General features: G+C 32.4%; 1 protein-coding gene across 1 annotated transcript in view; it reads right to left on the minus strand.

The window, feature by feature from the left end:
- Nucleotides 1-1444: 1444 nt before the first annotated feature.
- LOC124371370 (probable cleavage and polyadenylation specificity factor subunit 2) overlaps nt 1445-25638 on the minus strand; it is a 75355-nt gene continuing 51161 nt past the window's right edge. Inside the window, exons 13-16 of the mRNA XM_046829703.1 lie at nt 22741-22900; nt 17478-17548; nt 13553-13690; nt 1445-1736 (exon numbers count right to left, since the gene is read on the minus strand). Of these exons, the coding sequence (XP_046685659.1) occupies nt 1644-1736; nt 13553-13690; nt 17478-17548; nt 22741-22900 (462 nt within the window). The 3' untranslated portion in view covers nt 1445-1643. The remainder of the gene's footprint in view (nt 1737-13552; nt 13691-17477; nt 17549-22740; nt 22901-25638) is intronic.

The following is a 25638-nucleotide window of genomic DNA, read 5'->3' on the forward strand; positions in this document are numbered from 1 at the left end:
ATTGGCCGCAATTAACCTCAATATAATGAACCCCGTTATTGAGAATCTCCTGATATACCAAATTTTATTTTGGACCCTTGATATTTGTTATATCTAGGTTCTACTGCAATACTTCTTGCTGAGTTGTCTAAAAGATAGGATCCAAGTTTTTGTTTTGAAATGATAATTTTCATGCTGTAAGAATAAAAAGTCTACGAGTCAGTCATAGCCCATATTCTGAGGCCAAATTTCCCTGGCTTATTGGCCATGTATCCTGAAAGAACACTTAACTCAGAAGTTAGATCATGAAGAGGAGGTGCGGCAGAATTATTAGCAGGGCTGCCAACAAACAGTGAAATTAGGGCAAACTGCCATGTGCACTACACATCTGGTGTGTTAATGATGCTGAGACTGGGTTTAGCCAGATTGAGAAAGAAGCTATGTATATAATTTTTGGGGTCATAAGAAGTTTTATTGTAACATTTATGCAAGCAGTGTGAAACGTAATGCTTTTTCAGTTACAGGGTACAGACCACAACAAGCCATGCACTACAGGAAAATGTACTGAGCATCCTTAGTGTTATCAAGCTAATACAGTAGATCAGTTCAGACATCAACATTTTGTACCGTAAATAAACCAGGTTTGATTTTACATTAAGTAAATATAGTCATGTATTAGTTTAGTTTAATCTGACAGTGTGCTTCAAATACAAGTTGTGGATGAACTGTGCATTGGGTAATGGTGGGAGAGCCAATGATTGGTAGAAACGTTGATCTTTGTTTATTTACTAAGGTGTATATTTTATTTCAAGGAGACACAGTAACATTTAGATCTTTAAAATCAAGTGAAGGCGCATCAATTCAACTTGTTCTTCATAAATGAATAAGGGATTTAGCTGCAAAAAATAAACCATATAGTATAGTTAAAAAAATCAATAAGTGATGATATCTTTTAAGTTCAAAAATTAATAATGTATTTCTTAGTGATATTGTTACTGCTGTATTCAGATGTATTTTACTGTAGCAATAGATATACAGCAAAACAAAATAACTTCATAAAATGTCTCAGTACTGTGCCAAGAACATTATGTTTTTATAATGTTTTAAAGTGTTAAAATCAGAGTACAGTAATGGTTTTATTATATATTTTATATACCTTCCATTAAACAATAAGAGTAAATTATGAATGATTGCAAGAAGATTTCTGTGTTGAGTTGTTTAATCGAGATAATTTGAGGATAGTATTGTGCTATAGATGTAAAAAACCTATGTTATGCCAATGGTAAGTTGTAGTTTTCACATTTTAAAAGATTTCGTAACAGAATAAAAATGTACTAAGCTCACTCACAGATAAAATGAATGGTATTTAGAGAAATAAATTTTAAAATGTTTGCTTCTTCAGTGAGAAAATCACAATATTCCAAAAACACAGAAAAAGAACTCTAGGTAATTAAATAGATGAAGATAAATTTCATGAAAATAACATATATTTATAACTATAATACAGTAACGTGTAAAAAATACAATAGTAAACACATAAAAACGTACTTAACTTAATAAAAATAATTGATATATTTCAGCGTAGTTTATTAATCTCACATTAATGTTCAACACCAATACTATATGTACAATAGATAAAACACAATAGTTAAGTAACCATACACTCAGACTATAGCGTACTGCTCATACAGTAGCTCTCTCACTCTGTAGTAATCCTCTGACAGGCAACCTTCCAGCGTCACCCTTCCAGCTTCATGCTACAACAGAAAATCAGGAATCTCATTTTTTACACGTTTCTACAACCATATTACTGTATTTCGATTCATGTGCAAGAAGGTTACCAAATATTCCCCAAAATATTGATGCATTGGACAGAGGTTTCTAGTACACAGCTTACTCCCAATTCAGGTCAGTCAATTTGTGACCTAGAATTTTGCCTCTAATTAAAATACATATTTTGGGACAGTTTTTCAATTCTCCCTAGATTTTTTTTTTTATCACGGTGATTGATTTTAATTGTGAGCTATTGTGAAATTTCCTGTCTGTCAAAGGAAAACATGATAGAATCCATTGTGATTCTATTCTATTCAATAGTGCAAGAGTAGTTTTCTATATTAAAATAAATTGGAATATTAATAAATTTTAATATGACATGTAGAATCTTGGAGCGTTGGAAAAACGGTTTATTGTAGTATCACTAGTATAAAGGAATACAACATTTTCTAATATGTAATTTTTTTATAATGTCCAATATCACATTTTCCAATAAAAAATTATATATTGGAAAATGTTGTATTCCTTTATACTAGTGATACTACAATATGACATGTATATACTCCTTAATGAAAAGAAACTGTAAGAAATTTTGCCGATATGTGGTTTAAAACAGAAGAAATTACTAAGATTTTCGGAAACCACTTGAACTTCAGTTCTGCAAGCATTAGCTTAAGCTATTGGGACAAGAGTTACTGTAATATTTGTACCTTGAAACCGCCCGCCCAATAAACCTGATCATGCGACAATCACAACTTCAAAGTTAAAGTTTGTTAAACAAAAACTTACACAACTCTACAAACTTGTGATTATTTTTTTCACTAATTAAAATAAACATGGAAGGACAGTGTTTTTAAGAAGTGCAACAGATAAATAACTTTGAAGTAAAATGTTAAAATGGGTAAAATGTTTACTGAAAAAAGCCAATAAACAAGTGAAAATATTTTTACAAAATGGCATGAATTTTCCAAGTGAATGATCCTATTTAATATGTTGAGCTTGGAAAATTGATTACAACTCTGTCCTTGTAGAATAAATGCATATTACACAAACTCAGTTAAGTGTAGTACCAGGAGCACTTGGTTGGATACTCTCTTCTAATACTATGTGAACTCAAAAGTCAAAAATCATTATGCAAGCTATTTTGCAATCACTTTCAGTTCCAAATAGTTTTGACTGCACTATTCTTTAAGAGCTTGAGCAAATACTCTCCTTTTTTAAACTGACATTTGTTTGTACCTTCTGTGGTTAGATTCAAATACTGAAAGGAACAGTTTATTTAATGTCTTAAGAGTTGATCAAATTAGACAGTCAAGCAACAGGTTAACAAAAATTGTTACTGCTGGATTCACACCTGAACCCTAACATGTGGGCTCTACACATATCAGAAACTGAAACCTTGAAGCATCACCAAAATTCAAATATATTGATAATTTAAATAATATGGACATTGAAAGCAATCTTGAATTTTTACATAATATGCAATTTTATATATCATATTAAAGAAGAGCAATCTTTGTGTGTGCTGTCAACTTTAGAACATTGTAAAATTTATAAAAATGCCAAAACTACTTCTGACATACAATTAAATAACAATTATGTATTTGCAAATCAAATAATTTGCAATACTTCATAAAAATATCCCGAAAAAATATTATGCTATTTTTCATCGATTCAGAGATACATTGTCTACCACCTGATGATTGTAGAAGAAATATTGAGTTGGATCTTCCATACTCTTGTAGAAATATAACTAATACAAATTTTAAAAGCCCTAAGAAATAATGTAAACAAACAAACGTTTTAACTGTTCCAGTTAAAATCTAGAAGATTTCAATATGTTTATAATACAGTCAATCGATAATAGACAAACTTCTTTATCTACAAATTCTTTGACAACAGTAATTGAGTCAACAGTTTTACATCAAACAAAAGTTTGGTTTAAAAAAAGTTCAGATATAATTTGCCTTGACTAAAATGTATGTAAAGTTAAAAACAAGTGAGATGAGTCTGGTTATTCCTCCAGTTAAAAAATTCGTCCAAGGTGTAGAAGGTGTGCTCCAGCAACCATTCCATGAGATACTTGTTGCAGGTTTTGTCTTCACGTATTCTTTTTAACTGTTCAGGTAGGAGGTTTAACAGCTTGGCTCCTGCGTAGCACTTTTTCTTCTCATAGAAGGACGTGTGGTGAATCGTAATGGCAAAGTTTGTGTTATTATTAGTGCTGTATTGGTGAGCTTTTCCTAGCTCTGGTGATTCCTGTCTACTGCATGTTTGACCACTTCAAGAATGTAAAGTGATGTGACAGTCAGTATTTTAAGTTCTCGGAACACACTTTGACAAGAGTCATATTGGTTTAAAGTTCTCACTGCTTTCTTCTGTAGTACCAAGACTCGGCTTACATTCCTTGCAAAGGAGTTTTCCCACACTATAAGTCCATATTGAATATGTGGCTCAAATAGCGAGTGGTATGCTACTTCAAGGCCACAAGAGTTTTTTTATTCTCTTGAGTGCATAGAGGCTGGTATTTAATTTTCTACAAAGGTTGTCTACATGTGATGCCCAAGTGAGTTTGCTGTCAATTATAACTCTGAGATAATTTGCTTCACTTCCTAGTTCAATCTCTGGTAGCCCTGGAAAGTCAGTGGTTCTGTTTCCGAAATATAACTGTTGATTTTTCTTTTTTCAAGTACAAGAAAGTTGTTTTGACAATACTGCTTAGCCATGTTGTATGTAACAAAGGATGAAATTTCTAATGTTTTTTTCTGTTTGTCAAGAGTGCAGTGTCATCAGCGTACATAATTGCTTACCCATATTCTTGAAGATAGCTTGACAGGTCATTGGTCAGCAGGATGAAAAGGATTGGTCCTAATACTGAGCCTTGGGCTACACCTTTATTGATTGGGAGTAAAGGTGACCTTGCTATATGGCTAGTGTGGTTTTTGATGTATGTTAATTCAACTATTTGTGTTCTTCCTGCCAGATAGCTTGAAAATCAATTTGCAGCTTTGCCTTTTTTTATTCCAATGTTCTTCATTTTGTTTAGCAGTAGAGAGTGTTCTAAAGTTTCAAATGCCTTACTGAAGTCTGAGAGAAACCCAGTAACAGGTGCTCATTCCGCCATCTGATCTATAATGTACTCAACAAGGCTAGTCAGGGCTGTGATGGTTGACCTTCCCTCTAGGAAACCATGTTGTTGACTATTGAGGATATTGTTATTAATAATATGACTCATTAATCTGTCAAGCATTGCCTTTTCAATTACTTTGGATATTGTAGATAAGAGGAATATGGGTCTGTAGTTTTTTATTGAGGTTGTGAGTCCTTTTTTAAATTTTGGATGATTTCAGGGCTTTTGGGAAAATACCTTCCTTAAAGGATAGGTTGATGATGTGATAAAGCAGGCATGATGTCCTATTTGCAATGTTTAAGTAGTTTTGAGAAGATCCCGTCTAATCCTGAAGATGGTTTTTATTTTACGGTAGTGTTATTTTTTGACATTTCAGATCTTGCGGTTGGGTTTATTATGAGTTCAAGCAGATTTTGGAGTTCAAATGCTTCTGTTTTGAAATTAGGTACTGTACAATGACTCTGGGTGTTATCTGCAGCTGTACTGAAATGGTTATTTAGATGTTGTGCTATTAGGAGAGGATCTTTATTCAACCTCTCATCTATTACCAACTCTATGGGGGTTGAATGCTCTCTGTTTCTGCATATCTCATGCTTAATTACATTCCAGACGGTTTTTTGTTTGTTTTCTGAATTTTCAATTTAGTTTTATGTGGTTTCTTTCCTTAACTTAAATGATTCAATCTAAGGTCATAGTCCTTCTTTGCTTGAACTATAGTCACCTTCTCAGCCAATTCCCCACTTTAAACCTCGTTTTCTAATGCCCAAAGGTAAATATTTTAAATCCTGCATGCTTCTTGCTCGATTGTATTTTTGAAACTAAATCCTCTTTTTGATCTAGATTTAATCAAGGTGCATTTAGAATTCAGGGCCCAGTTAAGTGTGTGATTGAAATTGTCATATGATTCGTCAACAGCCAAAGCACTATAGACAGTTTGCCATGACTCATCCTTCAGGACTTGTTTTAGATTGTTAAGGTTTGTCTGGGAGAAACATCTACTTATTGAGATCAGGAGTACTTTATTTTGAGTTTCCAAGTTTAAGTTTCTGAGCAGTGTGATCACATAGGCCAGTTGCTAAGATTTCTGCCTTGATGCCGTCATAGTGAATGTTGGTGCATATAGAGTTAATAGAAGTTGAAGTGCTACGTGTGACTCTGGTTGGTGGGAGGTGTAGCCTTCGGATATTATGGCTAGGCAGCATGTTTATTAATTCCCTATTACCCATATTATTAGTTACATTATCAAAATTAATGTTCCCCATAACAACAGTAGAACATTTCCATGTTGTTATCATATACAATGTCTTGGATAGGGCGTCAAGGGCTACATTTAGATTACTGTTTGGGAGTCTGTATACTCCTAAAAGGTAGGTTTGAGTTTTACCAGAATTAATGCGGATCATGGAGAGTTCACAGACTTTTTCAATTGTGTTATCTGTAACTTTTATATTTTCAAGGCTGACATTTACGTAAATGGCAACACCCCGTTTTTGGATAACTTCTCTTGAGAAACCTCCTGCAAGGATGTAGTTGTTAATTCTGGTACTAGTCAGCTTCTCACTTCGAAGACTGTGTTCCGTTAGTAAAAGTTAAGCTGGGTTTATTTGTTTCTAGTAAATCATTAAGTCTCTTTATCTTACTTTTCACAGTGCACTCTCAAAAATCAGATCGCACTAATCTGAACTGCGTAAAGTCCGGACCAAATATTAAATAAAAAATATTTATTGAAAGATAAAAGTTTTAACACGAATAGTCCGCATAACACAATTTATTTTAATGCACTTCATATTTTCGGGCGCTTGTTGTTTAATACAATGGTTTCATTTGTGTACCTGATGGTGGAAATTTCCAAGTGGTTGTGGAGAGGGGAGTGCTTAGCCTTCGCCTGTTGTACGCGACCTGCAGTAGTGTCAGTTTAGTTGCTTTCTGTTCAGTGCACCAGCTTGTTCCTTTATTTTTGTGTCACATTGAAATAAGAAGAGCGAAACATGTAAAAAAGTGTTTGTGTCAGTGGAAGAAAAGTTTTGAACCATAAAGTGCATCAGTGAAAACAATTGCGTTAGAGTTAGGCTTTGGAACAAGTACAGATTTCGATAGGAGAAAAACAAATTGAAAAGTGGTGTTACTCTCAATCTAGTTGAAGTGCAGTGAAAGTGAGGAAAACTATGCATAAAGAAAACAGGCAGAAGTTGAAGAGGCATTATTTTTATTATTTCAGCATTTAAGGAGCAAGGGTGTTCCCGATAATGGTTCCATGCTTCAAGAAAAAGCTCTAAAATTTAAACTAAAAATTGAAGGAGGTGAATTTACAGCTAGTGATGGTTGGCTTGACTGATGAAGAAAACTGTATGATATTATTCTGAAGGGTTTAAGGTGCTAAACAGGGCACTAGAGTACATCACTCAACAATAACGAACATCAGCAGCCGGCATTATGTGTTTTAAAAATTGAGAGACTTTGCGGCAAGAACACAAGCCAAAAGAGTAAAGCAGACGCCCTTTATTGACTTCTTTAAGAAATAAGTTCCATTCCTTTATTTGTTATACCAGTGAATATTTCATACATTCAATCTCATAATGTTTATCCCTTGTATTTTTACTTAATTTAGTTGTACAATTCTTAAGTATAATTTGATTTTACTGTGTTTAGTTTAGAGTGTACTATATTGTGTATATGTATTGTATTTGTACATGATTTTACGTTTTATTAAAGGTTTAATACTCAAAAAAGCTCATTGTTGTCTTTACATATTACCAAAACGTTTTCTGCCATTAATTTCCACCGTAAATCATTATATTTTTCCGTAATAACGACAAAAATAATGAGATGTACCAACCTCCAGCAAATCTGGATTTTTTAAAGTCCAGATCTGCTGTCCGCTACATTAGTCCGGATTTCTCAGAGTGTACTGTATTTAGTTTTATTTGTAAAAACAAAAAAGCAAATTATAGCTTTATATGATCATTAATAATGATATACATTTTGTTGTAAAACGTTGTTAAATATCTAAAACTGGACTGGTAGTTTTCAGTAATATTAAAAATGCTAAGGGTGTTTTATTCTTATTAAATTTTATTTAAAACTTTTGGAGGCTACATTACTAATATACAACTTTTTGTAACATATAATGCTATGTGTTGGAAGATGGCGTCTGGTAGTAAGTTCAAGTGTGGTACATGTGGAAGAAATGTCCCAAAAAACTGTAAAACTATTCTATGTGAAGGCAAATGCCATTTATGGTACCATTCGGATTGTGTCGGTATAACTAATCAAGAATACAAGTGTTTCCAAGACTTAGGGAACAAAGCATTTTGGAAGTGCAACAAGTGCCGAAATTTGGAGGTTAACGTGAGTTCTACGGCCATCCAAACTGATTTATTAAAGGAAAATAACGAACTAAACTGCACTGAACATATTAAAATTTTGACGGACCAAGTTTTTGAATTAACAAATAGTTTAAGACAGTTAAGTGAGTTGTAAGATATTTTGAAAAATGAAATAGGAAGTGTTAAATTTTCTGTGGCTAACCATACTGAAGCCATTGGGGACCTTTTAGTAAATGACAAGGGAATTGTTTCCTATGCTAATAAAGTTAAAAATAGTAATAAAAACGACATTTATAAGGAAATGGATGGTGTTACTGTAAGTAATAATCGTACAAGTTCTGTTTTTAATAATACATCTGACCTCGGCAATAGTCGGTTCTCCTAAAGACGTGACTCCACAATCGTTGAGAGTAACAAGATCTACATCAAGTTATTCCAATACACCAATTCTTTATTCCAATGTACAGGAGGAACGTTCCAACAAGCATTCCAGAGAGGAACGAACCAGTTCCCCATTACCAGTCTCAGTCTGTGAACCGGATCTGGATCAATATTCTGATGTGGACCAGTGGAACATGAATATGATCGACCAACAGTATCACAAGAATGTTGTAGGTGATGAATACGTTGGTTGTGGATCTAACTTTACGGAAGTTAAAACAAGAAGACATAGAAGGCTGGATTATAATTTCTGAAAGAATCATAATAATAATGATAACAAGAGACCTTATCCATCTAAAACGTCTAGGCCTAAATTCATTACTGGTAAATCGACCGAAACTCATAACCTTACTATTGCTGAAAACAAAGTGTTTTTATTTGTGTCCTGATTGAGGCCTAATGCTACCTGTGAAGAACTAAAGTCTTACCTAAACACGAAAATTAATGGTAATTACATAGTGGAAAGTCTACGAGGGGGTACCCAAAAGTAACCGGAATTGTATTGCAGGCAGCCGGCAGCGTGTAGTACACATTCCTGCCGCTAGGCGTGTGTCGCACAACCCATTACGAGCTCAGTGACCCCAGTTCCGTTGTCCTAGTGCATTCTGTTCGTTCGTAGTGACTGTTTTCGCTAACCCTGTTTTGTTCTTGTTTCGTTTTTTGTCATGGCAAGTTTAAGTGAACAACGTGCAGCTGTGAAATTTTGTTTTTTACTTGGTAAAAATGCTGCAGAAACTATTTTAATGTTGAATACAGCTTACAAAGATGATGCTATGGGGAAAACTCAAGTCTACGAGTGGTTCGCTCGATTTAAAATGGCGACATGTCGATTAGAAGTCGCCATCTTCACCTCGTCCAAAAAAATGTCGGCAAGTCAAATCAAACATCAAAACCTTGTTGATTTGCTTTTTTGATGCTAAAGGCATTGTTCATTCTGAGTTTGTTCCTCCAGGTCAGACTGTCAACCAAACATTTTATTTGGAGATTTTAAGAAGATTGCGCAACAGTGTTCGCCAGAAAAGACCCGATTTGTGGCAGACTGGAGACTGGTTCTTCCACCAGGACAATGCACCGGCACACACAGCCATCTCAGTTAGGCAGTTTTTAGCCAAAAACGGCATGGTTCCGCTGCCCCACGCACCTTACTCGCCTGACCTCGCTCCATGCGACTTTTTTTATTTCCACACATGAAAAGAGGCTTGAAAGGTCAACGATTTGACAGCGTTGAAGAGGTTAAGAAAAAAACGAAGCTCGAGCTTGCAGCCATTTCTAAAGATGACTACAAAAAATGTTTTGATCAATGGAAATACAGTTGGGACAAGTGTATTAGTTGTAATGGAGATTATTTTGAAGGAGATAAGGTCGTATTGTAAAAAATTTGATAATATATAATTTTTATAAAATAATTCCGGTTTTTTTTGGGTACCCCCTTGTAAATGCAAAGCGCCCAGAGCTATATGCCTCCTTCAAGGTAGGTGTATCTGCAAGTTGTTTTAAAGATATTTTTTCATCTGACTTTTGGCCAAGTACAGTGTTTGTGTCTAAATTTGTGACCAAGAGAAACTTAAACACCCACAAGGAAGTTTTAAACTCCAACCCTCAACTCATAGAAGGAGTCTTATAAGTGATACTGTAGCTTCCCATAAACCTAATTATAGCAAACATAATGAGGGACTAGGCCTAGGCCCACTTACAGTTTTTTCAATAAATATTCAATCATTAAGAAATAAAGTTGATCATCTGGAGTTAATCTTAAAAGACAGTCAAACCCATGTTATATGTCTTACGGAACATTGGCTTGCGGATGATGAAGTATCATTGTATGTTCCCGAGGGATTTATCGTTGGTGCGAGCTACTGCCGACAGCCTCCTCGGGTGCATGGCGGTACTTCAGTTTTAGTCAGAACTGGCATTTCTTTTTAATTATTAAATATTAAGAGTTACTGTGTACATTATATTTGTGAGGCATCAGCAGTAATATTAGTAGATTTTGGTTTTATTGTCTTAAGTGTGTATCGCACACCCAATACAGGTTTTAATAATTTTATTGACTGTTTAGAAAAATTACTTATCCATTTCTTATCTAGGCCTTTTAAATACTTTGGGCTTTCAGGTGACTTCAATGTTGACCTATCTAAATCAGAAAATCCAGAAGATAATTATTTCTTAAATATTCTTAGATCTTTGGATCTGTACCCTGTAAATACAAAACCTACACATAATCAGGCATGCCTGGATAATGTTTTCACAAATGTTAATAAAGAGTGGACGAAATGTTTCTTATTAGGTCAGGACATTATTTCTGACCATGCTGGCATGTGGGTAGATTTTTTAACCACATCTTGTAATAGTAAGCCTACTTTAAATAATATAAAAGATAATGATAGGCCTTCTGGTGATAAACGTCTAATGAATAATGACAGGATTAGTGATTTAAGCCAAAGCCTTAGTTTTATTGATTGGAACTGTATATATAGTTTAACTGATGTACATACTGCGTTTTCAGTGTTCGTTCATGTTTTGTCTAATTATTTTAATATGTATTGTCCTATTTTTACTTGTAAAAATAATGCTAAATCTAAGATGTTGACTAATTGGTACACACAGGAATTAAAATTAATTCGTTCTTATATGTTAGTGTTGTATGATAAGTGGAAATCAACCTCGTCCATTGTGGACAAAGTAGTTTTTAAGAAGTTTCGAAAATTGTATTACCAATCAATACATGATGCTAAATTAGCTGCAAACAATTTATTTATTAAGAACTCGCATAATAAATGCAAAGCTGCCTGGAAAATTGTTTACAACACAGTAAATAATGGGAACCTAGTCAATGAAAAATGTAAAATAACTATTTCCCCGACCGAGTTAAATAATTATTTTGTCAATGTAGGTACCTGTTAATATGAATTCCTGTAACCAAACTAATGTAAATAATAAGATACATTATATGGATTTAGTGCGTAATTTGTCTAATGCAAATGTTTCTCATAGTTTTAGGTGGAAAATGGTAGCTGATAAAACGGTTAAAAATATTGTTGTTAAACTTAGTAATTCTCGTAGTGAGGATCTCTATGGGTTTTCAAATTATTTAATTAAGAACATCACTGAATCAATTCTACTTACATTTTTAATTAATCTAGTTATGTTCCAGGGTCAGTTTCCAACTTGTTTAAAATTTGCTAAGATAACACCTATTTTTAAGAAGGGGGATAATCGTCTTGCAGAAAATTATCGCCCCATTGCCATCATTCCTGTGTTTAGTAAAATAATAGAATCATGTTTAATGACTCAATTGTATGATTATTTTATTGCCAATAATCTAATGTACATACATCAGTATGGTTTTAGGCCTAAGCATTCCACCTCTCTTGCTCTGGAAACTATTGTTGAGTATATTTTAAGTGAGTTAGAAAATAAAAAAAAATGTTGGATCTAGTTTATTAGATTTAAGTAAAGCCTTTGATCTAGTCAATCATACTATTTCATTTGATAAGTTAAAATTCTATGGAGTTACGGACTTAGAACTGCAACTAATCCAAAGCTCCGATAGAAAACAGATGATGGTAGTAGTAAATAAATGTAAATCTGAATTTCTAAATGTCTCTGCTGGTGTACCTCAGGGCTCAGTATTTGGACCTTTCCTTTTTGTAGTCTTTGTAAATGATTTTAGTTTTAATGTACCTACCTTTTCTGTATTATACGCTGATGACACAACATTACTCTGTTCGGGTAACAATGTTGATAAGGTTAAAGGTGAATTATCTAATGTAATTAAATTGTCAAAAACTTGGTTTTTAGCTAATAGTTTAGTAGTTATTAATGAAAGCAAAACAGAAAACATAATTTTTTTCTTTAAATACAAATCTGTCTATTGATAGTGACTTTGCCAAACATGTCAAACTTTTAGTAATACATATTGACACCACATTAACGTGGGATGTACATGTAAATAATATTTGTAAAAAATTAGCAAGAATAAACTACCTGTTGCGTAAGTTAAAACCTATTGTAAGTCTAGATGTACTGTTAATGACATATTTTGGCCTTTTTAATACTCATTTAATTTATGGAATAAGACTATAATACCATATTATGGTAATTCAAGTTCTGCAAAAAAAATTCTTTCTATGGCAGAAAAAAGCAGTAAGAATTATAGCTGGACTTGGTTACAATGATTCCTGTCGAGTCAGTTTTACAAACTTGAATATTATGACCCTTGCTTCCCTATATATTTATAGTAATTTAATTCATGTTAGAGAAAATATAAATAAATTTGACAGTCAAAGTTCAATACATGAATATGACACAAGGTATAAGTCTAACTTGGTCTTGCCTAGAATAAGACTTGCTAAAAGCCATAAGAGCTTTAGCTAACAACAGTTAAAGATGTTTAACAAGTTACCAATGTTAGTTAAGAATCAACCTATTAATAAGTTTAAAATTTATATTTCTAAGTGGTATCTCTAAAGCCTTTTACACTACCGATGAATTTTTAATTTCTGATTGTTTAGATATTTTAACCTAGTTTTAGTACTTTTATGTACCAATGACAAAATCTATTGTAATATGAGATATTATTTAACGGTGAATAAAATCTGAATCTGAATGCTAATGTCTTAAATTGTATTATCCTTTCAAACCATCCATCATTAATAACAAACTTTAAACAAAGAATATGCAATTGTCTTAACCTTTCAAAATCACTTTCACAGAAAAATAATGAATGGGTCATTACTTAAAGAAATAATTAGTTATAACCAAATGTTTTATACCCCAAAATAAGTAGTTATTCCATCGTGTGAGTTCAACAGAGAGTTCTGCATTCTTTGTAAATAAGACACAAGTTAAACAGTGAGTATCTTAGTTACTGGATTCAGGTGATTACATAGGAAAAACTCACCCGTCTCACAGCCACAGTATTGTTGCAGCACCACAGAACTCCACCAGAAAATTCAGAACTGATGTTGTACTTGGTCAGGACCTGCTTGAAGTCTGACAGCTTTAGCTCGTTAATGAAAGACGGCTGATGTCCTACAATCTGTATACAAAAAAGTTATATCTTTTATTAACATTACCAAAAATGAATAAATTTGGTACCAGCTAAGATGGTGGCAATTTTAAACCTGTTTGCTTAACTGGACTGTTTATCTCTTAGACTGGAGATATATAGTCGAGACAACTCCCTAGATGATACTTACAATAATGGTCAGAACATAGCACCAGACAATTTTCTGTCCCATTGCTTGTTACTTTAAAAATCCATTAATTGCCTGATAAAACTATCAGTTGTGGAGTTGGTATAAACAAATATCGATCAAGAATATTTTTTTATGTCAATCTCCATGTTATAATCTGACATAAAAGCTGAAAACACAGTAATGTAATTTTTTTATTTTATTCCTATCTAGATGCTAGGGTTCTAACTGAAAGTTAATGTAGTTCTTGTACAAAATCTTTTTGGAGGGCTATCCAAAAAGTGAGCTCTATTGGGCTATACAAATACACAGAACATGTATTATTTACATCACAAATAAAACAAATTGCCAAAATCTTTCTACACATTTGAGAGATCAGCAATCAAAACATTTGTTATATCTCTAAACTAGTTTAAAAATTCTGTTACAAAATTCCGCCACTTGAGATAGCACCCATTCAATGGCAGCATCCAAAAAGTTTCTAATTGGAGCTGTATCATGTGCACAAACAAATGCAAAAGCACTTGGCTATAAGTCCATATTGTGCTGGAAAATGTTTCATTTGAATTCATAAAGTTTGTATTCACTGACTGTGACTGACTGGATCATATAAAAACATGACAACAGAGCTAAAATGACTATAGAACTCGTTTCGAACATCTCACTAAAGGTTATAATAAGTCTCAAAATAAGTGGAATATAGAATTAAAAACAGTGAATAAACTCCATAATAGGAAAGGGTGTCCAGCCAACTTCAATCATGAAATTCTTTTAAAATATTCGTATTTTTCAAGTACACATCTTTAAAATTCCAGGACGATCGAACCAAAAGTTGTAGTCCTTGTAAGACTATTGCAAGGCTAGATAATATGTAGTTACTGCCTTAACCCTTTGGATGCCAAGCAAATTTCAAGATTCGTTTTGAGTAATGCCATGCATGTGAGCTGTGGGTGTTTCCTGAGTGCCAGTGGTAAATGGCCTATAACAGCCAAGTGTGCCAAGCACAAAACAGCTATTTTGTTATGTTAGACTAAAAATTGTATAACTCCTATCCTAATACTGATAAATGAACAATTTTTGGTTTGTTTTGTAGGTTATGAAATATACTGTTATATAATAACAAAGTTTCATGATAATATCCAAAAATATAAATAAGTAAACTAAAAAAAAAATATTCGTTTTTTTTTTTTTAATTAGAAAACTTATATTATTTTACTATTTATGTAAACATATGTTACATTTTACATTAGTATGTATAATTATGAACCAATATAGAAAATTTCAGAAAGAAATATTGAGAAATAAAAGTTTTATAAGATTTTTAATAAAACTTTACATTTGGACTAAAATGCTAAAATATTGACAATGTAATGTAAGGGCATGTTATTGTAAGGACTTTTCTAAACAAAACTATATTTATTAAACTAGCATTGAGATGGTTGAAAAACATTGGTTAGGACCCTAATGCATGTTCACAAAAAATAAAATCATGACAAATAGCCTATTTTTTTATATTATTTGCTTTTACTCACCCTCAGTTATTGAAAGGCAGAAAAAGTCCAATCTTCAATCACTCACTATTTTTTAGTGCCTATAGTCTATAGCATAGGCCTATTGAAAAATGTTACTAAGTCTATAAAAAAACTATGCAAAGAAATGTCTCTATATAAAATATATACATTGTTACATAAACGTTCAGTCTATTTACACTCGTGGCGGGGGAGACAGTCAAGGTGGCAACCCCGGGTGCACTTGACACATACTGTCCTGGACCTTATACTATAACGAATTATATATCAATTTGTTAAGTAACTCTTCCCCTTTCGTTTGATGTATCTGTTATGAAGATTCGCTTACTATATGATTTAAAAAAATAATATAATCGCAAAGCCGAAAATATCGGCCCGCGGCACACTTCAGTTAAACGTAATGGGCCGACAACATCGGCTCTCGGCACACTTCGGTTAAACGTTAAAGGGCCGAAAATATCGGCTCTCGGCACGCTTTGGTTAAATATAGTGAGCCGATAATATCGGCCCTGGGCACCCAAAGGGTTAATTTATATTTGTCTGGAACCTTAAAATATATTCTTTTTGTAAATTATGTTTTATCTTATTAATATGATTTTTTTTACATTTGAACATATTGTCACAATGACATTATTTGTGTAAATTTAAATTTCATTAGACTAAGTGAGGAATTTGAAGAAGTAAATTAACTGTCCTGTAACACTTTTTATCAGTACAAAAACAAAATAGCAAATTTATTACACTCCATAATTTAAAATAGAAGAGCTATTTTAGTTTGTAAAATAAACACGATTATGATATTTCTTTCAAACCCAATAACAAATTATTGCAATACTGACTGTCATATACCACATAAACTAAACTATACAGGGTGTTGGCTTGGAGAAATTCCCTGACTTTTCCATACAAACAAAATAATTTTTTAGAAAATTAACGGTTTTTAAAAAGTTAGTTTTATTTATAAGTAATGTGAGTGTTGACAAAATATGGTCACAAATACTGATCAATAGTAAGTTTAAAAGTTAGTATAAAGCTAATAATTACTTGGAAAAAGTTGATCAGTCAACGTTAAAATAATGTTAGGCTGTAAGTGCAGTATATTGCAGTGTTTTGAATTTAAAACTCGACTCCAGATCGTTCCAGAAGGTCTACAAAACTTGACTTGCATCTTCTAAATAATCAAAGAAATAAACTATTTTGACAATAACAAGAGAGGGTATCTACTGCTGAGGAGTGACTTTCAGTGACATTTGAAACAAAATATTGATGACCTGTTCTCACGACAGAAAAGTAATGTGCAAAAGCAATATTTTAGGGTATATTTCGTTTATTGAACTGGGAAATATGCACAGATTGAAGAAACCCTTTTTACAACAATTTTACCTTACTTTGTGTGCTTGTGTAGTATTCAGTAAAACAAGCAATATTAATACTTTTTAAAAAATTAAGACAATTTTGCCTGACAAAGTTAAGAAAAATACAAACCGAAAAAATTATTATTGATAAAAAATTACAATTTGTTAATTTGGTAATCTATCTATGCTTTTTTATGTACAAAGTACGACAACATGTTTTAGCGATCGGTATAATGTGATCAGCTGCAGTCCTTACGCCGACTATGCTGAGTATATTCACGGCGATGTGTGTGAAATATACAGAACTGTAAGCAAAATATTTACAAAAGTAGGATAATTTGTTAATTACGTTATCTATCTACAGATTTTCATACACAAGGTCAAACAATAACACGGTTAAGTGATTGATAACTCGCATACTGCCGATCGCTGTTGTCTTCAAATATACACAGCAGACTCATGGGGATGCATGTACATAAATACAGATCTATAAGCAAAACTAGGATAATTGTGTTAATTAGGTTATCTACTCATATTTTTAATTTTGAATAATAAAATACTATCTAAATTTATAGATACTTAATTTATTATATATATATATATATATATATATATATATATATATAGTTTGAGTCCCGGCGGAGCAAGTACTTTTTGTGATTCAATGTTTATTGAAATTATATATAATTTATAATATAAATATATATATATATATTGATATATAAATATGAATATAGACTACGTACCTCGTGTGTAGGGATTGGTTCTAGAGTGTATATCTCATCCTCAGGGGATTCAGATTCCACTTCTTCAGTTACTGAAAAAAATCCAGAAAATTAACAACAAATTCAACAAAAATCTATAACTAACCTTTTGAATGCAAAAATGATAAATTTTCATCACTTATTCTTAGGAAACAATAAAATGACAAGAATATATATAATGAAATATAATAAAAATGCAAGGCCAATGGTAGGCACTCTCAACCACTGACATTCTTCTGTTTCACATACCACACAAAGTGCGGATGTTGATTTTTCAGTGTCTTTCACTTTCTCTGGTGCATCATCATGTGTATTTAAAGTGTGCTTGTTTTGTGCATTGATATTCTTTTGATTATTTTAAATGTCATAAAATTTGTTATATAATATTAATAAACATGCCAAAAACTAAAATTTATATTCTTTTGAAAGTATTAGTCTACAATTTTATTATTTAACACATTATACGTTAGTGGTATTGTGTTCAGTTTTAATTGCAGGTTTGAACAGAATTGCTTACATCTTTAAAACTGTTTCATATGCATAATGTTGCAACCAATTCAGCACATCCAATATATTTTTAAACTCTACCTCTGTAAAATATAAGTAAAAAAAAACTATTAGACTATTATACTTAATGGTTATATATCCTTTTGAATATTTAATTTGGTGCAGATCGAAATTTGCACATCCATCTCTATTAACAAATGAGCAATTAGCTAAGAAACAAAAGAATAAATACATGCCTATTTTACCTTTGCGTTTCTTGGCATCCTGCAACACAAAGCGGCTGCCACTCACAGAGTTACAATACATGATTTTTGGCACACAACCATCATGAAAGAGCTATCCATGCTTCTAAAGTTTACCTTTGTAAATAACTCAAATCTAGTTAAAATACCTAGAATAAAATATCTATCTGATTAAAAATAACCATACCTAATGCAGGTTTTCAATATATTTTTAATCATACACAAAATGATAAAGTAAGAATAATCAAGAGGATAGTAAATAGTCCATTGGTTATTTGCAGTTGCAACATTTTGGCCCTTCACTCTTTTCAGTGTGGTTTCACATGACTGTCTTAGTCGGAAAATTTACCCTATGGTGCAAGACTTTACATGAACAACACCTTTCTCTGTATAAGTCTAGTTATCAAACTTTTATTTTATATATATGTATATAATGTAAAAAAGTTACATAATAAGCAACTATAATTTAGACGGTTATTTTGTTTATTACATTTTAAAAAGTGCCCTAAAAAATATGAAAAATAACAATGACCAGATAGCTGATTCACAATGTCAAAAATGGTAGGCTGTTAACTCCTGCGGACAACAGTAGGTGTGCTCGTGAACAGTCTCGCATTGATGGACTAAGGATAAAAACATTTTTAGAAATACAAAAACCTTAGATATAAAACAGTAAGTTGAATGCACTGAGACCCAAAAAGTAAAATAAAATCAAAAAATTAATTCCAAATGAAAAACTTACACAAAAGGATATAAAATAATTTTGTTAGGGATTCATAACACAAACATGTAGTTTTTATAATAAATCAAAATATGTAATCCTCACATATATGTTTTTCCACATGTATGTTATGTTATATGTTTTTCCTAAGTGTAAAACTTTTGTAAAAAGTATTTTAAAACATCCTTGTGTTGAAAATATTTATATAACTCTCTATTCAATAAAAATGAAAAATAAAAATAATACGTATCATTGTGGTGCTTACTTGTAGCAGACGAATTTAATAACTTCTTTGTGAATGTAGGCGAAATATTAGCAAACAACATTAACCCTAGCGGCGACCCAGTTGTGACTGACGAGGACTACCGACAGAACAGTTGTTTCACACTGCATACTAGAGGAACACATCTTACGTCATGTATCCGGTCTGCGGGGAGGGTCTGCCCCCGGTTTTGCGATGGCATTTCAGCTGAAGTTCTTAAATTTAATTTAAATATTCTTTGCAAACCTTTACTACACTTAATCAATTTGAGCATTAGTTCTGGTACTTTCCCAAATATTTTTAAAATAGCTAAAGTTATAACCGATTCATAAAGCCGACGAATATACAGATAAAAGTAATTTCCGACCGATATCTCTGCTAAGTGTTTTGTCTAAAATATTGGAAAAAAAATAATAAAAGAACAGCTGGTTCGAATATCTCTTTACTCATGATATTATGTCGAAGAATCAGTATGGATTCCGGTCAGACAAAAACATTTCAAATGCTCTATTCGATGTCTGCAGAGAAATAAATCAAAGCAATAGCAGGTCAAGAGCGTCTAATGTTAATTTTTTTAGATCTAAAAAAAGGCATTTGATTCTGTAAACAGGAATAAGCTCTTAGATAAGCTTAAGGCTGTGGGTGTTCGGGGCGGCGCTCTTTCGTGGTTCCAGTCCTACCTCACAGATAGGCGACAGATAACAAACGATCTGTGGTGTGTCAACAGCGATCAAATGCCCATTAATTACGGAGTGATCCAAGGAAGCACACTTGGGCCCATTTTATTTTCTATTATATATCAATAATATATCTAAGTTGAATATAACAAGTAAATTAGTTCTTTTTGCCGATGACACTCTTATTTTTAACGCGGGGGGGAAAGACCTGGAATGAAGTACGCTTAAATGCTCTAAGTGATTTGGCAATAGTGAAAACATGGCTCGATCAAAAATATTTTAACACTAAACATTTCAAAAACTAAATTCTATGCCAATTTCGTTGTCTACACAATCAGATTATGTACTCTCTGACTTGACCATTCACTCTTGTGGAAATTACACAAACACTAATTGTAGACTGTGGAAATATACAGCGTGTTAGCAGTTACAAATATCTGGGGAATTATATTTGATAATCGTATGAAATGGACGGAACATGCTGAGTATTTGAAAAACAGATTAAGGAAATATATTTTTGCTTTTAAAGAGTTAACAAATATTCTGAACGTAAACGAAATTAGAGTAGCTTATTTTTGCATTTGTACAGTCGATTCTGTCTTTTGGTATTATTGCGTGGGGTGGAGCAAATAAAACTTTAATTCATAACCTTAGTTATAATTCAAAAATCAATATTAAAAGCTGCTTTTAGGAAGAGTAAGCGTATGCCCGACCAGTACCCTATTCCAAGAGACTAGAGTTTTTTACGGTCAGACAAATTTTCATTAAAACTGTATTAATACACACGTTCAATAATTTTACCGAAATAATTTATTCCAATTACTCATAATGATTACAGCACTAGATACTCTAGAAACATAGGAATTACTACCTCCAATCTTATTAAATCTTTTTCAACTACTAATTGTTATTACATTTCTCAACTACTCTACCGAAATTTGTGCTTAAAAAATATGAAGGCGTAGAACTTTTTCAAACAACTGCATTATTGACTTTTAAAAGGAAAGTGTCGGAACTGCTTATCAGTCTCAGTGACGAGGAAGTCGAGGCCCTCATTGTGACCGGGTACAACAGGTCGGACCTGACCTTGACCCCCCTCACCTACCCCTCAGTCATTGCGTCGTGTATTGTTTGCGTCCGGCTGCCCCTGGAAGGAAATAGTTGTATCCGACAGATATTAGATTGTTATGGTTTGATATATTTTTATTTATTTTTTTATTTTTTAGCTTAAAGAGGTGGGTTTGTTTTCATCGTTAACTGATTGCTCCAAAACTATAAACATTAATGTATTGTATTTCTTTTATTGTTTTACTATTTTAATATTTTCTTAATTACAAAATATTCTATCACATATAACTAATTTTTTTTCTAAAAAATCCGTTCCTATATCGTTGCCATAATGGCTCGGGTCTACGCACAGGCTACTTGCCCATGTAGACCCTATTTTTCCCTGATGGAATAGTATTATTGAATATTTTTGCAGCCGTTTTTTACCATATTTAGATGATTATCTATTATGTTAATAATGGATGTTGGATTTATAGTAATATAGATACATTGTACGTGTTATTAATTTGTATTTGGGAAATAAATATTATTCATTCATTCATTCATTTTACTTTAAAAATGTTGCAGAAAATACAAAATCTGTACTGTGTAAAACTGAATTCTTGAAATTGTTTAACTTAAAATGCCACTGATCTCACAAGTGATGACTTTGAAAAGTTAAAATTTTTAATGTGAATATTAGAGCTGTAGTTATTGTACGAAAACCAAATCAAATAAAAATTCTGTTGAAAACCATCTAATGGAATCCTTGGACACGAGTATGAGGAAAATATACAATTTGCTTGATGAATAGCTAGAGCATTCTAATGTCCTTATTAAAACTCTTAATGAAGATTTTATTCAAACACAACAGGAAATGATAAAAGACGAAAAAAAAAAATTTCATCTGGAACACCTATTGCTGCTGAAGGTAGAGCAAAATCTTAAACCGGAAAACAATCTAGCAGACTCTGAAAACAAGCTTGCAGACTCTGTAAACAAACTTACAGAAATAAAAAACAAATCTGAAGAAAATTATGCAACAATAGTTAAAAAACATTACCCACAACATAGAAGCTTTCCATGAAATTATAGTTATCCTTCAGGACAAAAACCTCAGAGGAGAAACTTTCAACCACATTAACAAATACTTATAACAAACAATTCCATCGAAAAAATAAAAAAGTTATATTAAGAAAAAACTAAGCACAATATTGAAAAAAAAAACATTGTATTCTATTCAAAAATCCTTTCAAGGTTCTTTGTCAAGAAGATATTGATATAGAGGTCCAAGAGAAAAATAACACAGAGTACTAGGGTGCCACATAATCTGTCGTGCAACAGGCTTTGGAAAATGTTCAATGCAAAATTTAAAGTCTAACTCATTTCATTATTGACAGATAGAATAACAGACAACCATATAGCAAAGCAGTTTTTCATCCCTATTACAAACAAAAGAGAAATTGTGCTATCCTACTGAGTGTTTCAACGACGCTCGGCAGCCGTGGTATAATTCACCAGTGTAAGACTCTTTGTACCAATTGTATTCTTTGTTTATAAGCTGACAGACCACAGAGGTGCATTAGATATAAATTAGAAATTATACACTTTTTTTCTTCTTATTTAAGTTACCTTAGATGTTAGATACTCAGTTTTAATATTTGATTTTTTATGATTATCTTATATTGTATGTTTACTTGTAGGGAGAGAAACATGTGTCTCCACATACCTTCCCTATTGGATTCAATACTATTAAGGCATGGACTACAAATTTGTTCAACCCACTTACCACTTGAATCTGGAGCTGCACCATCAGTCTCCATACCCTCAGACATGGGTTTGGCAACAGCTTTGCTCCTGGTCACCATGACAGCATCCAGCCATGCCAATTCTGTCTCTTTGGCTTTCTTGAACTCCAAGGAAGACACGAGAGCATCTGTTAGTCTCACCTGCAGACAGAATCAAACATTAAATGGGGTTTAATTATTCACTTATGTAACCAATTGAATAGTTTTTGATGGTTCATACACATCAACATAGCACTTGAAATACCTATTATCAAAGTATCATAGTGCAATGTTATGTAATATATGATGATTAATTTAACAACCAGCATTTAAATTAATTTGTATTTATATAGGTGTGATAAAAGTTATTGTCATGACTTAGAAGAGTAATGTTTCTAACACTAATAAGTGTAAATGTGCCCATTAGAGCAGCCGGCACCAAAATAATCCGAGTCTGTTATGATTTACATGATCTGTTTTGTAACACTCAAGGCTTGTTGTATAAAATAAATTACATTGAAATTTTTCTTGAACATGAAGAGAAAGATCTATTATTTGTTTTAATGGACATTGGTTAAATGAACCGAATATTGAAATTTTGAAAATATTAAAGGGGTTTAAACTTGCATCTTACTTTGTAAGAAAAAAAACCCTTAGAAGTGGATCATACATCTTAGTCAAATCTGGTTTAGAAGTGGATCATGCATCTTAGTCAAATCTGGTATTAAGTTTGAAGAAAACATTAACCATAGATGTTTCAACGCTGACTTTCATTTTGACGGTTGCTTTATGATTAATTGATTACAACAACCAACAACAACAACAACACAACAACAACAACATTACAATAGCATCTATTTATAGAACTCCACCTCCAGCTAAATATTATTCATCAAACTCCACAGAAATCTTTTTAAATAAAATACAGAATTGGTTGGATTTGGTTTGCAAACATAAAAATAACAGAGTATTAGTGGCTTCTGATTTTAATATCAACTTGTTGAATGAAAATTGTAACAATGCTAAATGTTTTAAAAACATTCTGACACAAAATGGATTTTTATATAAATTTTCAACACCAACCAGAATTACAGATTTCACAATGTTATGCATAGACATTTCTCAAGTATGAACTGTATAGTAAATGATCAAATAAATTTTGACTTGGGTGGTCAGATTGTAATTCTTTGTTTATTTCCATCCTGAGAAAACAAAGAAAATAAATTTTAACCCTCTGGATGATACATGTTTTTACCCATGGTGATGGGTATATTTTGATTAAATGTGCGCATGTTAATAAAACATTTTTTAAACAACAAAAACTGCATTGTAATATATTGTGTTGCATATCATTTTATTCTGTACATTCTAAGGAATCAGAAAATAATACTATAAGTGAACTTACACTAATATGATGATCCATTGTACTCTGCTGAATGTTCAAATTTACTTTTGCAAAAAAGTTTTTTCAAATTCTCACAACCAGTATTATTATGTACAAATAAAAATTAAAAATCTGAAATAGCCATTTTGCTCACTTTTTTATGTACATTCAGAAAAACTACACATGTATGGCTCAATTCATAAAAAAACTCAATCTATATATACAATAATGAAACTATGTACACCTCTTTTTCTGAGCAAACTTCACTCGGAATCACTGTTGGGCCTCATCCTCTTCCTCCCAGGCTTTAGGGGCCTTGGGTAGTGATCTAAATATGGAAAACACTCCTTGTGAATACCACAATTACACTGAGGACACCAATATCTGCTTCTTTTGGAGGTTGTTGGACCACAAACAGCACAAAGGCGCAGGCGACTTCCCTCAAGATGAGCAATTTTGTGGCCTGTATCACCACCTGGTCCTGGCTGGATTCTTTGGGGAATATTGTCTTGACTGTTTACCAGATCATGGACTATTTCTACTAAAAAATCATACCTTGAAACTGGTCTATCAGTATTATTTGAATACAAAATAAATGCATTGAACAGAGCGATGTCAATGAAGTTCATGAAGAGTTTTTTCCAGTATTTAGGAGTAGTTCTAGTACAAGAATAATGATATATTGACTTGTCACTGACATCAATAGCTCCCATAGATTGATTATATTTATGTATTACTAAAGGCTTCATACATCTCAATCCTTTTTTGCTTGTGACCATCTGATCTTCTGCATTGCAGGCCAATGTTAGGACTAAAACTGGCTTCCGAGATTTTTTCTGCTGGTACTTGACCAAAAGTAACTTCTTTTTTCTAAAATAAATACTCTCTCTTTCTCCAAGCTTTGCTAATAGGATAGATTTAGGTAAACCTTTAGAATTTTTGTTAATTGTCCCTGTAACAAAAGTGTTTCGAAAACTCAAAACTTCGACAAGTGGAATTTTGGTATAAAAATTATCGAGGAAAATGTGATAGCCTTTATCTAATAATTCAGACTTTTCAAGAAGTTGAATCACAACCTTTTGGGTGAAAGGGCCACAGTTATCTTCCAAATAATCTGATCCACTGTACAATTCAATGTGATAGATGTAATTTGAACGGCTATCACATAGTTCAAACTTTTTTATTCCATATCTGGAATGTCTTTTATTGGGAAGATACTGAATATACGTGCATCTATTTTTCATCCCAACAATAGACTCATCTATACTTAAGTTCTGAAAGGGAACAAAATACTTTTTTATATTTTCATTGAGGCTTTCCAATAAAAACCTTATTTTGACCCAGGGATCGTAACCTGGCTGTCCTCTCCTTACGGTCTCTTGTGATGTTAGGTGAAGCATCGAATTAATTAGTTGGAATCTATTGCAGCTCATTATTTTTGAGAAAAATGGGACATTTTGTTCAAATCTTGTATCTCAGTAAGTTTTTAAAATTTTTTTACCAAATAGGCCCATGT

Source organism: Homalodisca vitripennis, chromosome 1, assembly GCF_021130785.1.
Source record: "Homalodisca vitripennis isolate AUS2020 chromosome 1, UT_GWSS_2.1, whole genome shotgun sequence".
In the NCBI taxonomy this organism is placed as follows: Eukaryota; Metazoa; Arthropoda; class Insecta; order Hemiptera; family Cicadellidae; genus Homalodisca; species Homalodisca vitripennis.